The sequence below is a fragment of the Ruditapes philippinarum genome, unplaced genomic scaffold (assembly GCF_026571515.1).
Source record: "Ruditapes philippinarum isolate M1 unplaced genomic scaffold, ASM2657151v2 ctg8839_1_1_1_1, whole genome shotgun sequence".
In the NCBI taxonomy this organism is placed as follows: Eukaryota; Metazoa; Mollusca; class Bivalvia; order Venerida; family Veneridae; genus Ruditapes; species Ruditapes philippinarum.
Genome location: NW_026856834.1, coordinates 1 through 15,658, shown reverse-complemented (window position 1 = coordinate 15,658; position 15,658 = coordinate 1). Strand labels below are relative to the sequence as shown.

The 15,658-nt window shown below is 32.3% G+C and overlaps 1 protein-coding gene across 1 annotated transcript; it reads left to right on the top strand.

Moving 5' to 3' along the window:
* Window positions 1-1,113: 1,113 nt before the first annotated feature.
* LOC132747841 (uncharacterized) lies at window positions 1,114-8,379 on the top strand (the record flags this gene model as incomplete). The annotated part of the gene is given in 5 exon segments (XM_060737368.1): window positions 1,114-1,437; window positions 5,591-5,639; window positions 5,966-6,145; window positions 7,668-7,771; window positions 8,247-8,379. Coding segments are annotated over 5 exon segments (481 nt in total), but the record flags the coding sequence as incomplete, so codon positions are not given.
* Between the last annotated feature and the right edge of the window lie 7,279 nt (window positions 8,380-15,658).

The window sequence follows — 15,658 nt, the reverse complement described above, 5'->3', positions numbered from 1 at the left end:
TTTCCTTTTCTTTGCTTTTTAGTTTTAAATTTTAGATTTTATTTTTTTTAAATTTTCTAATGCATTGATAAAGCAAAATATTATAAAAACTAGTACATATTTATATAAGATTCTGGTGATACAAACTATGCGAAATATGAATTTTTAAAATTGTTTCTGTAAAGCACCTGTGATTGAAAGACAATAATTTTCTGTATATAATTACATGATTTTGTGTACGCCTTCTCTAATTTTGAAAGAAATCATCACAGGCGAGACGCACTGATCGGTTCCCGAAATAATAATATAATTGAACAAAAAATTGAAAATGTATTGCACTTTTAAATTATGGCGGAAGGATTATATACTTAAGAAATAATTTTGGTCTTAGCGGCGTTTATAGGCTATTTAACACCGGTTTTGAGTCTTTAAGCGTGCGGATTGGCGCTGTTTTGTCAAAATATTTATTAACTGATATGGATCAAATATGTGGCGTTAGTGTATGGGATATATTATTTCGGTATTGTATTGAAGCCGTATGCCTCCAGATGAGCGAAAATATTTCAATTAATTCAAACTTGAGAAAAATGAACTAATATCTTAGGAAAAAGATAATAAAGAAAATGTAATAATATATACATGTTATATAGGTGGGATTAATGACTGATTTTCCAGTATTTATAACTATATATTTCTACTGCGTTACTAACGCAGTAAGGGCTATTTTTGTATATTGTGTCCTCTTTTTACTAATTTACGTGGGTTGTTATAGTGCCATTGATAATGTGTAAATTGCTTCCTTTTGGTTATTCACTAAATAATACTTTTAAACACATTTTTAAAGTTTTCATGAAAATTAGCATGAATCTGGAGGCGTGGTGCTTTAAAAGAAAACATTACAAGAACTAAAAATATACATCAAAATGCTTTTTATTGTTGCTTTAAACGGCTTTGTCCATAACCAGTGTTTATTGGCAGTTTAACACCGGTTTTTTCTTCTTTGTCTATAGTGACAAATCACGAGGAGTGATAGATTAACTTTTAACATTGTGATCAAGCATTTTTCCATTCATTAAATTATTATTATTGTTGATGTTGCTGCTGTTGTTGTTGTTGTTCTTGTTGTTGTTGTCGATGGTGGTGATGATTTTTCTTCCTTCCTCTTTTACATTAAGAAGTCGTTGAAATATATACCCTCTGATAAAGTAACTTATTTTGGAAGTTGTCACTTACTTAGATTAGTTATCGTGGACATTTGACCACTTGTATGGCAAAACAGACGCCTATAAATTAACCATTGACATTAAAGAAGGAAATCATTTGTATATAAGTGTTTATATATATACAGGAACAACAAACATTCACGTAGCTGTAATTTTCTCATCTTATTGTGAACTGTAAACAGTTTATCGGACACACAGAAAACTGCATTAAAGTTTCACGATGTCTGTAAAAAAGGTAAGATATTTTTTCTGTACTTACAATTTTTGTAATGAATCAATTCTTTTTACTTTTAAATCATCATCATTATATTCAGATTTTATTCTGTCAATCATTAATGAATAAAATTTTTAGCATAATTAGCTATGGTCATATACAGACTTGCACCCATACTTTGACAATGAAGCCGCTTTGGTGAAAATTTTTTATGCGGGGGTGGGGGTGCGTTGTGTGTGTGGGGGGGGGGGGCTAAATCAATCAGTGTTAAATTTTTCATTCTGTTGTAAAATCACCGTGGGTAAGCAACTTTGGTCATGTGACCACAAAAGTCAACGTACACGGCCAAAATAGCTCGGCTGAGGTAAGTTTTTTAGTGATTATTTTTCTGTCCAGCCGATTTAAATTATGCTACTTAGCCTACCGTCCGCGGCAGTTCCGATGCTTTCTAAAAATGTATTTAGTTTCGTCTAACGTTTTGTATTTTATGAGAACATTCAAACAATATTTGCAAATTGTCGATGGCAACGTACACACTATTGTATAAAAGTGTTGATGAAAACTTAATAAACGATACGCATGTCAGTTCTAAGTTTAATTTCAGGTCTCAAAATATATAAGAGAATGTTTTAATGAAAAAAGAACTGGTTTCCTGCTGTCATTTTTTTGTATTTATTTAAAAATTGACCAACTTACAGAAATGTCAACGTACACATACTGTCTAGAAAATGTCAACGTACACACTCACAATTTAGTTTGATAGCGGTTTGAACATGAGGCTGCTACTTCGCAAAAAGCTAGATGGCTTTCTATATTGTCGGCTTTCTATTTAGATTGCCCCTCAAACTGTATATTAGTACAGGTTTATACAAAGGAAAAAGTTGCAAGTACATTCATATCATCACAAATAAGCTTAAACAATCTTTAACTTTTTTAATGTTATTTTGTTTGTTCTTTTGTGGTGGTTTTCTTTTAGAAGAAATAAAATCCAGTTACTCAGGCTGCTTAATGATTTGCTGAAACACAGCCGTTTGTATATTTTATACTGTATTAATTTAGATCATTTTACAGTAATTTAATAACGTAAACAGTCAGGATAAGCGTCTCTTGCTCAACCAACCTAGTGCCTTCTGTAGCAACAAATGTTGCTAATGGTTGACAATGACGCCGAGTGACTATTATATAGGTATTACCGGTATTTCAGCAGTTACGTCACTTTAACCCTATGATTACATCACGAACGTTCTATTAACATTATATTTTCAATAATATATCTCCTTGCACTAGTTTATGTAATTGCCACATGTCATAGACATTGTTATTTAATACATGGGCTAGCTTAATAGACGTGATATGTATTTTTGCATTCACAGTTTTCTTTGCCCTTGTTGTTTCACTGCAAATTTTGCCAACCAAGTCTGCTAATTTACAAGTCTGTGATATGTATTCAACAAAAAATGCTCAAGTGCCATACATTTTAATAATTTGCATTGCAATCAAAATTTTAAATTCAAGCAAACCATTTTATTTGAGCAAAATGTTGATAAAATTTTTGCATTGTAACAATCATTTCAATATATATTGTGGCATTTCTATGATGACTAGTGGGTCATATGACTGTGGTACTTGATACAACTTTTTAAATGTTTAAACAATGTCATTGATTCATATCTATAGCTCATACATTGCGTACAAAATAAGATAGGTAAATTTATTACAAGAAACCATTTTCCGGTAAATTTATTACTAGTAACTTGTTTCTTGAGCAGTAAAAGCATTTTACTAGAAACTTGGTACTAGTAACTAACCATTTAACAAAGGGTAATTGGTTGCCTTAAACAATCTATAAAATGGTGAATTGTTTATAAGATATTTTTTACATAACAAGTACAAGTAGATATATTCTTGAAAATAGAAAGTTAATAGAACATTAGTGATGTAGTCATAGGGATCAAGAAAAACCGATAATATAAAATTGTAACTCGGCGTCATCGTCAACCTTGGACCCTTTTGCTGCTACGGAAGGCACTAGTTGTTTGAGCAAGAGACCCTTATCCTGGCTGTTTACGTTATTAAGATGACTGTATATACGATCTATATTGTAATACGATCTATATTAATTAATACAGTATAAAATATAAAAACGGCTGTTTCAGCTAATCATTAAGCAGTCTGAGTAACTGGAAATTTGTCTTCTAAAAAACATAAGTTCAAATAAATAACATAAAAAGTTAAAGGTTGTTTAAGCTTATTTGCGACGAAATGAATGCACTCTAAACTATTTCCTTTGTAAAAAAAATAGTAATTATATACAGTTTGAGAGGGCAATCTTAATTTTTTGGAAAAAGCCACCTATTTCGAAGTTGCAGCCTCATGTTCAGACCACTATCAAACTAAATTGGAAGTGTGTACGTTGACACTTTCTAGACAGTATGTGTACGTTGACATTTCTGTAAGTTGGTCAATTTTTAAATAAATACAAAAAAAGACAGCAGGAAACCAGTTCTTTTTTCATTAAAACATTCTCTTATATATTTTAAGACCTGAAATTTAACTTAGAACTGACATGCGTATCGTTTATTAAGTTTTCATCAACACTTTTACACAATAGTGTGTACGTTGTCATCGACAAATTGTAAACATTGTTTGAATGATCTCATAAAATACAAAACGTTGGACGAAACAAAATACATTTTTAGAAAGCAGCGGATCTGCCGCGGTCGGTAGGCTATGTAGCATAATTTGAATTGGCTCGATAGAAAAATAATCACTAAAAAACTTACCTCAGCCGAGCTATTTTGGCCGTGTGCGTTGACTTTTGTGGTCACGTGACCAAAGTTGCTTATCCACGGATTTCAATAAGGATGGTATTAAGTATTAATTAAAACATAATAACAACAGAAAATAAATTTACATTAAATTGTGCGAGAACGCTTGCAATGAGTATACGTATTGGGGGCATTTAATTAGTCATTCAGTTGGCCAGTTTATGAAAAAACACTAGTTTGCATCTTTCCGTGTCTTATGAATATCAGGTAACCGTTGATTTGACCCAGAGTTATATTTAAATCTTGTCAACCACTTTTAAGGGAGTACGAAAATGGACGAAACTGGCCGAATATTTGAGTTGAAATACCTTGAAATGAGGAAGAAGGAAGTATCTAATTTATTTACACAAAGCTCATCCGTTGTGTTGTCGTCACTCAGATATCTAATGATGTTAAATACTTTTGTTACAATGACTACTTAGTCATGATCGATTTCTTTTCTTCTGTTTTTTTTCCCGAATATATAAACCGATAAGATTCTGAAAGCGCGGTCCGTTTTTGCATGTAACCGTGCCTGAGAACATCACCGTCGGGTACCCAGGGTGTTGATTAATTAACATGTAACATAACTGTAACTTCTCTCTCCACCCCCCCCCCCCCACGCTCTCTTTGATGAGCATTATCGAATTTTATTCTAGTTCATCGATAATTTCAAGTCAAATGAAATAGGAAAACTATCCAAAATATCATATATTCATATATTGGAAAATCTTTTCTATTCTTTAATTTTTTTAACAATTAATTTAATATCTTTCACGTAAAAGCCATTGGAAAATGAAATTATAATATTTAGTTTAATGTACAATTATTTAACACCGCCGCTATCCCCTTTGACAAAAACGTAAAACACCAAATTACTGACATAACTTTGATGTATTTACATGATAAAATTCAACATCCGATCCACTATTTATTTGCTTAATCACTTAAATGGGCTTGTCCGGCTACATTTTTTGGTCCATTAACAATTTTTGGAATATCAAAATGAAAAATTGAAGTTTGTTTGCATATACTAGTTATGTTCCTGCCGAACTACCGAGTTAGAAAAATAGGTAATATTAAAATGTATAGAATTGAATTTAATTAAAGCAAAAGAAACCCATCTTCATTTGCTCGCAGAGATTCTACAAGATGTAATGGTACACGTTTAACTATATATGGTATAATGATCCCTTTTTTACACGTGTAAATGTTCCTGAAAAAGAAAGTATCTTCAGTTGTTCCATCTATGGTAAACAGCTCATATTCTTTTAATTTCGTCTAGACAGGCAATCATATAATCAAACATCAGTAACATATTTTGTAAAATATAATTACTTGTTTGAAAGTTTGGATTTTATTTTCAGACATTTAGAAGAAGAGACGTTGTTTTTCTTGCATTTTTGTTCACTATTGGTAAGTTATGTCAGTGAAATAGCTTAGCCTCTTAAACAACTATCAAAAAAAATAAAAAATCAAAAAGAAAATTATAAAAATAGTTTTATTAAAATAAGTTATTAACACGTAAAAAATATTTAACAATTTCTTTCAACATAAATTTTTTTTAATGTTTTTCAATTACTAAAATAAAAAAAAAACTATAAAAAAACTGAAGATTGTATGAAAATATTCAACTACTTTAGCATAATAATATTAAAATATTCATTGAAAATATCCAACACTCGATATTGTACAGAAATAAGGAAAGTATAAAAGATTTTAGTAAGTTATTGATGTTTCAGTGCACGGGATTCTCGTGTTCCACGAGGAAAAGAAGTCGTGGTGGGAGGCACAGTCAACATGTTCACAAGACGGAGGCACATTAGTGACAACGTATACGAGTGCAGATATTTTACGTTTAACATCAGCCATTGAAACAGTGTGGGAGGGAAGATATTATTCACCGTGGGCGTGGCTGATAGGTATTTGAAATAAGCATGTGTTTGGTATTCATGATTTGTGGTATTGTTTGATTTTATTAACCTGTCAATTCCATACTGATTACACGGTCAATGCACAGAATATATTAATATTCGGTAAATTCCGTGAGATGTGCGTAGTAAGATGTGATTAAATTCATCTTGTTTTTATGAATTAGTTACACTGACCGTTATAGTGCAATAGGGTAAATCACTGGTATATTTTATCTGAATGTTTAACGTGTAGTAGGATCGAGACAGAGTATGTCCTTTATTTTTTTTTATTCATAACTATTTTCAACATGTTTTTTAAGTTATGGTTGTTGCGTTTTTTATATGTTTTGCACCTTTTTGTAAATACTATACATTTGTATATAACAATGTTTAAGAATTAATACTGAAAATTCATTCCGATTAAAATCAATAAATGTAATTATACAATATAAAATGTGACAATTCAGTGTTTCTTAGTTGGTTCATATCCGTGTAGACAAATTTCAAGCGCTTGACCATTTTCATTAAAATATACTTAAAAATAAAGAAAGAATAAGTCTAAAAAGAATGTCAAAAAGGGGGGTCGAACCTTGGACCCCTCATGCATTAGGTAATCACTTAACTGACTGTGCTATTGCGGATGTTACAAGAACCTACATTAATCTAGTGAGAGTTTTCCAAACGTAAGTGATATACTCCATATTTATTCTCGTGAAATAAACGGAATAAACCGAAGTGGGTTCGAATATTTAAATGAGTGCTATAATGTATTCATAATTGACAGGTCAATAAAATCAGACTATAAGAACTAAGAAAATGAAATGTTTGATTTAGAAGCTATTTGAAGTTTAAACTATCACGGTTCACAACTTTTCACTATTTAGGGGAGTATATGTGTAAGCGACCGGATAGCTCAGTCGGTAGAGCTGAGGAACGATATTCCTAGGGTCACGGGTTCGAGTCTCTTGTAGGGCTGCACTTTTTTCTCACCCTGTGACATTTGGCCGTCACTGGATATAGCTCAGAGTTTAATAAGCATTGCTCTGTAACCCTGAGAAATTCGAGGACGAATTTCAATACAGCTGGGGAGTATGTCACGGTTCAAAACTGTGCACTATTTAGGGAAGAAGATGTATAAGTGCACGGGTAGCTCAGTCGGTAGAGCCGCGGAACAGTATTTTGAGGTTCTCCAGGGTTCGTGTCCTAGTCAGGTTGCACATTTTTATCCCCCGCACCGCATATATTGAGCCTGTAACAATGGCACTGCTGAACGAATGCTGAACAATATTTACGACATCGGTATTTCAAATCTGCTTTGCTAAATCCAGATATTTTTCTAAAAATATGTTTAAAAAATATAGCGGAAAAAAACAAAAACATTTTAACCTAACGGTCCACAGTTTTATTCAAGCATTACAATGTTTATTGTCGGACGTAGGTGTGTACCACGGCTGCTTGTAACTTAATATAAAGTTTAACACATAATTTCATTCGATTTTGACCTAATTTTCGTGTATTTATATTTTACAAGGTTGCTATAGTTACAACGGGTCCTATGACTATATAGAGTTAAAGAGAAACCAACTGAAGAAGTGTTTGAACCATTGCAATACAACGAATTATTTTGGTCTTCAGGTACTATGTGTACAATTAATTCTGTCGTATTTACATGTACACAATTCTAACATTGTATGTTATCATATGTTAGCTATACAGACGGCGGAAGACTTCGAGTGCTCACCCAGGCAATTATTTTGAGGACAAGTGGGCACCTAATTACAATCACTGACCTTCAGTAACATTAGTAAGCTTGCCGGAAAACCTCCTCACATAGATCCTGACTAAATTGGAACAGACAGAAAGAGGGGCCACTGATTCGTTGTTAACGACATGAGCCTCTCGAACACAGAGGTCTCTAGAATAAAGAAATTACATATCTAAAAAATGTAGCCCGATCTTGAAAAATTAAACAGTTATAGATTTTAAGTACGTAGTAATATCAAATGTTTTACAAAAAATGTTGAACTTTTAGTTCTTAGCAAAGTTACGCTTACATCAAAACAGTTCTTGATGTAAATGAGAAAGTTCGCTTTACCTTCTTACATTACAGAACAAGAAATGTTTTTGCTTCGACACATTCAATGGAGAGTTCAAGAGAACTGAAGATAATTGTATTCATGAATGTCCCGGGAACAGCGAGGAGAGATGTGGTGGGCCACAAGCTCTAACAGTCTACATGAATGGTATGCTAGAAAAATATCGTCTGTTATTATTTTTAAACTGCATTATTTTTAAATTTTAAACGCATATACTCTGAAAGTCAAACCTGGTGGAACCAGACTAGACGACAGGATATTATAATTATATGATTTAGAGTAAGGTAGTGTCGGCTTGGCTGTACTGAGTCTTACGGACACGTGTTGTTTTGGTTGTGATATTTTATGGCACCGTATCTAATCGTTTCGGCTGTTATACTTCATGATACATAGTTTTAATGTTTGGCTGTAATACTTAATGGTACAGAGTCTTCACGTTTTGACTGCAATACTTATAGTACTGAGTTTTGTCGTTTTGGCTGTAATACTTTATGGCACTGAGTCCTGTCGTTTTGGCTGTAATACTTTATGTCACTGAGTCTTCTCGTTTTAGCTGTAATATTTTATGTCACTGGGTTCTGTCGTTTTGGCTGTGATACTTTATGGTCATGAGTTTTGTCGTCTCGGCTGAAATACTTTATTATAGTGCAGAGTGGTGTCTTTTTTGCTGTAATATTTTATGGCACTGACTTTTGCTGTCTAGGTTGTGATATTTTATGATACAGAGTCTTGTCGTCTTTGTTGTAATATTTATGATTCTTAGTTAGTTCACAGCTGTAAACAAAGGGATAGGAAAATAATGTATTACCAAGGTTTATTTTAGCAGTCATTATACCAGGAACTTACGTCGTGGTATTAAAGAGGACATGCAATAGCATGAATAGTTTGATAAAGTAACGTGAACGGTAGACAATCGTAAAAGTAACGGCATTCATAGGTTATAATCTTAGCTAACATAGATACTAACTATTATGGAAAAAGCTAAGTATCTTGTGCCTTAGAATTCGCACAATATTTTCCTTGAGAATCGTCGTTATTTTTGGGGAGGCTATGGGGAGGCTATGCCTCCCCAATGTTAATACCATTTGTCAAATCTTACTGCCGCGGTAATCAGGTCAAAAAATAGTACCTTGATTTTTTAAGCTGACTCATCACTCATCACAGACATTTACAATTATGAATTATTAAATATGAAAATGTTTTCATTCTTTAACTTAATGTCTGCAATTTTTAAAGATAATAATTCTCTGAAACAGTTGTTTATTTTTTCAAAATCACTACTCCGTGACGTCATACTGCCGCGGTAATCAGGTTTAGGCATACGTACGTTAGTCATAAATAGTTTTGGTATGAAAACCCTTCTATATAATAACTTTATCAATATTTTTTTAACAAAAAGCATAAATGAAAATTTATAAGTATATGCTTTAATTTGGTGGCAAATATTCTTTATTATTTTTGATAACAATTTTCCAATTACTACGCAGCGACCAACTGTTTATGACGGGTCATTAACTAGAACGTTGCAACACCGTATTCTCAATATCACGCATGTTCTTTTGATGTTATAAACCATTAATAGTCCTTAATATTTTTTTAAAGACAAATGATTGTAAACTGTCGCTTACATCAGAGACATGGATCATGCTTGCGTGATAACAAAGGAAAACTAACTTATTAGTACACCCCAGGAGGTTGTACGCGGAAAACGCTCATAAACCGCTATATCATATAGCTGTTAGTAAATATTTTGCATACATTTAACTAAAAATTCACTGATGGTGATGAACATATAGTTTTAAAACATTATATTCTTGAACCATTATCGCCGAAAAAAAACTATTTAACTACAAAACCCGTAAGGACCCTCCGACAAAATTTTAGCACACGATTTTATTTTACTTTAGCAAAATAAAAAAGCAATACTTATATTTTCATCTTACATTATTCATTAATCAAAGCTTTTAACATAAAAGTATCTTGTAAAAATATGTCTGGCAATTGACAGATCCCTACTCTTATCTTTTATTTGTATAGGAATAAATTTAAACATGTGCTCTTTTGTTTAGGAATATTTTGTAGAGAAAGTCTTAATATACCCACTAATCTCAAAATTAGAATTAGACAGGTCTGGGATTTATACAACCAGTTGTTAAGTTAACTACGCTCATTTTAATCCCAATAGAAACATTCAAATATTTGGGGTAAAAAACATGACCAAAGTACATATTAGTAGTACCGGTGGTGATCCCAATAAACTGATTATAGATTCGAATTGATTAGAAAACACAAATAGAAACATGTGTTTCCGTACAACAAAAATCGGAAGTAAAGTGAACAGATAAATGACAGAAATATGTGGTCAAATATGTTTTAACAAGGTAATAATTTTTTCAGAGAAAGACGCAAAGATCAGTCTTCAATCAAATGAATGACCCCGTATTGTGTAATTAGAAAGTTTATTCAATTCTAGGGCAACGCATCATAATTTGATAGTCCATGTGTAATAAAATTCAAATTTTCAATACAGATTATGAGATACATAAAAAATATTAAAGAATAAGAAGCTTTAAAAAAGAAAAGAAAAAGAAAAGAAAAAAAAACGCATATATATACGAATGACTTACAGTCGAGCATCGGGAAGTAATTAACATATCTTACGAAACTTAAATTTGAAAACGATATTTGCGCGCGCTAAAGTGATTAAAGTTTATTTGAAAAATAAAAAAAAGAACTTATATGTTTGTGTTCAAAAAATAATCGGCGGCATAAGAGGAATTTCGTATTCATTTTACAACACCTGAAAAATTACTACAGAAAATGTTTTGTTGTTTTTTGGCTTGCAGCCACGGCTGCAAGCCATTTTCTTTTTGGAAAACTTTTTCCCCGGTTTTAGGGTGGTTTCCTGCTAAACATCTTTTGGGTTTGCATGTTTGGGAACCGGGAAAAACCGCTGCAATGGGTCCCAAATTTCCAACTTTTCGGCCTTTCCGCCCACTTTTCCCCGGCTTTTAAAAAACCCGATGTAGTTCCGATTGCAACCGTGACAATTCGGGCGATTCCGTCATACTGCGGAATCAGACGAAGTAATATTACGGAAATCTCAATCGCAACTACTCGGCCCTTTCCGTCAGTCTTCGGATAAGGACCTCGAACACAATAGTATGAATACACAGAACGGATGCGGTATTTCGGTCTAACCTACGCTAAGAAACTAAACATGTAAACAAATAGTAATTTAATGCTGGGAGTTGTTGACAAGTTTATTTCCAATAAATGTAGTAAAAGTCCACCTTAAATAAGTGAATCCATAGGTACAAAAGCAAATAATACATTATTTATATATTTATTATTATGGTTGCAGAAACCGAAAGTACAAAAAACCAACCTGTTGACATTTAGTCGGATTTGTTTAAAGGCATATTTAAATTACAAATTGCTGTCAGACATATTTTCAAGCAAAAGAGTATCGGAACAGACATTAGATGTCAAATATATACATTCGTTTAACATTACCCCTGTTTCTGTTTACATCTGAAACCACGTGATAGAACTACTTTCAATCCGTATTGTTTCCGAGGTTATTATAGATAATAGCCGAGGCAGTTCCGAATGACGGAAATCTAAGCTATTTTAGTTACTTCGGTAATCCCAGTTTGTTTATATAAATAGGATTTCTATTTTTACTCGATTTATCGGTTTAAACCGTAATAAATTATAAACGAAATTGTTCCGTTTCAATTGTTTTTCAAGACGCAAAAGTTAGTGTCTTTTATAATTGTTTTTTTTTTTGTCTGTATTAGTTTTATACAATAGAGAATGGTTCCGTTTTCAAAACCAAACCACGCATGATCGAGTTATATTTAGATCTACTGAACGCAATTCAACTTCTTGGTGAGGTAATCTAAAAATAGCCCATGCATATCATTAAAGTTACATTTAATAAATTTCATAAAAAACTAAATAGCGACATTTCATTAATAAATTGGGTTTTATATCGACTCCAGGTCTTATTTTGGTGTCCGAACAACCAAAATAAGTTTAATTAGCATAAAAATAGGTAACCTCATTGTGGCAAAATTTGAAGTACAATTTCTGTTTGCATGAGAAACTCCGCCTTCGGATCATCCGTACATCAATATTAAATCAACAAACATGACTATAAGTGGCAGTCATAATTTAACGGTATATTTCCGCATTGTAACGGATGTTTTCATACAAATATAATCTTTTTACGAGATGATTACTTTTACTGAACCCCTGGTTTAGTGCACCGTGAAGCTAAAACGGTAAAAGTGTGTTTGCACAAGAAAATATCACATTTGCTGTGTTCCGGATAGCAACTATAAAACTGTGACGTAGCGCATACACGAGCTCATTATAGTCTTCATTTGCATGTTAAAATTCGTATACGAACTTTAGTGTTACCGTGGGGTTTCCCGTTTAAAATCCTAATTTATGAACAATATTTGATGAGATTTACAACAATACTATTAAACAGGTTAATGAAACTGTAGAATGTTTGATTTTTAGGCCGACGGCAAAATATTTTTACATATTTATTTAATGTAACTTTAACCTTGCCACGTGCTGATCTACAGATATTTGTGATTGATACATGCTTATTAATTGGTACCACGTAACAAAGTATTTTAGTGCATTTACTTGTCTATAAAGGAAAGGAATGATTTCGCTGCGAAAAAGGGGAAATGAAATGTTCACACTTGTTTACCTTCAGTATCACGTTAGTATTTTTACGATTGATCATTTTCTTTATTAGTTTTATACAATAGAGAATAGATTTCAAATTGTTTTGACAAAAAATATTTGGTTTTCCAAAAAAAAAAACAAAAAAAAAAAAAAAAACTAAATAAACCCTTTATGATATACAAATACCGTAATTCAAAAAAAATGTCATAATAAATTGAAACAAAAAAAAAAAAAACAATTTTAAAGGGTTGGGATGAAGGCACGACTGTGCAAGCCTTTCCTTTTAAAAGGAAACTTTATTTGTTTTGTTTTCAACAAAAGTGTGTGTGTGTTTTAAGTTTATTTACACTCGGCGCCGGAATAACCATATGTCCGAGATTATAGCATCGGGGACGTCTTTTTCAAGCAGAATCTTCGTTTCATTCTTCGTTTGTTGGTGGTAAAGGAGACGACAATACTGTCAAGGCATCAACTCCGACTGACGACAACAAAAACGGCATTTATTAGCGCCAAACCTCCAGAGTAAGTCACGACAGGTCAACCAATCACCTCTGGTACTTATGATGACTTGACCATGACCTTCCGTGTGCCTTCTCCGCGACGTGCACGCCTCTAGATCTGGAGGGATTTGGAGAAGTTTCAACAAAAACTCTTTATACGCCCTCTTTGCTAAACTGAAGAAACAAATGACGGTACAAAATTAAAAAAAATCTCCTTAAAATCAACATGAGTTATAAAATTCCATGATAATAAGATACGAATACATATAAGATCAGCCTATTTATAAATTCTAAGCCTAAAAAAATAAAGAAAAAATGGACAATAACGAATATTGATATGTCATGATTAGAAATAGTAATCAAAGCACTGAATGTACTGATGGGGAGGCTATGAGAGAATGTTTCAGACTTATTGTGTCTTTTCTTTTTGCTTAAAATATGCTACCAAAATAAAAAGATATGCACATTGCGCTATTTATCCTTACTGTTGTGTTCAACCATTCATATATATGGTTAATGTGGTTTGACTATTCATTTTTGTTAATATTCCAGAACATTTCATTGAGGTCTACATTCGGACTGTTAATCATACAAATTTTGAAAAACCTAAACTGTCAATAATAAATGACATACCAGCAAGTATGACGACTGTTCATTATCAGATAACAATAACATTTTACAACTGACGGTTCCTTATCAAAATCACAGGAACTTGAAATTCTATCAAATAACCAATATTAATTATAATATCCAAATATACCCCCCTATATACTATAAAAAACACAAACACAGGAACTTGAAATTCTATCAAAAAACCAATATTAATTATAATATCCAAATATACCTCCTATATACTATAAAAAAAATTTATAGTATATAGGGGGTATATTTGGATATTATAATTAATATTGATTATTTGATAGAATTTCAAGTTCCTGTGTCAAAATATTCTAGGACTGTTCATCAGAAATACTTTATGTCATTTTAATATTATTGAATGATAATAACAACTGCAAGTGATGCAACATTTTTATTGAACATAAAAATTATACACGTTTAGATGTACCATAATTGAGATCAATAAGATACTGTCTTGTGATGAGTATTAATATTCATGCTCTACGGACAGAAAGTTGTCTTCTCCAGAAGCAAATCTCGAATAAAATCATGTTTCAGAAAATTATTCCCATTTCATTACTGACGGCGTCGGATAATATTAAAGCTTAATAATTCTTGAAAAAAATACATATCTGCAAAGCTTATTCAAAACTGAATCAACCTAAGTGAAAATTGATCAGGAAGTTATATCTTCTTTTTTTACCGCCAACACTCAACCAACTAATGGTAGTTAATCGATAGCTTGTGTATTTTTAAAACCTCACTAGCTTGAAATATATACTGCGGAAAATCTGTTGTTAACAGGGTGTGCGGTTATTACGTAGGGTTTTCCCTGTCGACCATTTCCTGCAATAGATGAGAACATCGAAGCCGTCAGTGCTATGAATGATGTTATAAATGGCGTGTGTTTGGAAGTTTTTGTTGAAACTTCTCCAATTTCCTCCAGAGGCGTGCACGTCGCGGAGAAGCACACGGAAGGACATAGTCAAGTCATCAATAAGTACCAGAGGTGATTGGTTGACCTGTCGTGACTTACTCTGGAGGTTTGGCGCTAATAGATGCCGTTTTTGATGTCGTCAGTCAGAAAGTTGATGCCTTGACGGTATTGTCGTCTCCTTTACCACCAAAGAACGAAGAATGGGCTTCCAGGAAGAATCTGCTTGAAAAAGACGTCCCAGATGCTATAATCTCGGACATATGGTTATTCCGGCGCCGAGTATAAATAAACTTAAAACACACTCACTTTTGTTGAAAACAAAACAAAAAAACAACAACACATTTTCTGTAGTAATTTTTCAAGTCTTGTAAAATGAATAAGAAATTCCTCTTATGCCGCCGATTATTTTTAGAACACAAACATAAAAGTTCTTTTTTTTTATTTTTCAAATAAACATTAATCACTTCAGCGCGCGCAAATATCGTTTTCAAATTAAAGTTTCGTAAGATACTTTTATAATGCAGAAAATTATGATAACATTTTATGCATTATTATATAATTTGGTATGTCATATTTTCTTTTTCATATGTTTCTTGTATTTTTGTATAAGTTTTTTATGTAATATTTCTTTGTCTTGCGTTTTTCATTTCAACTCTAATTA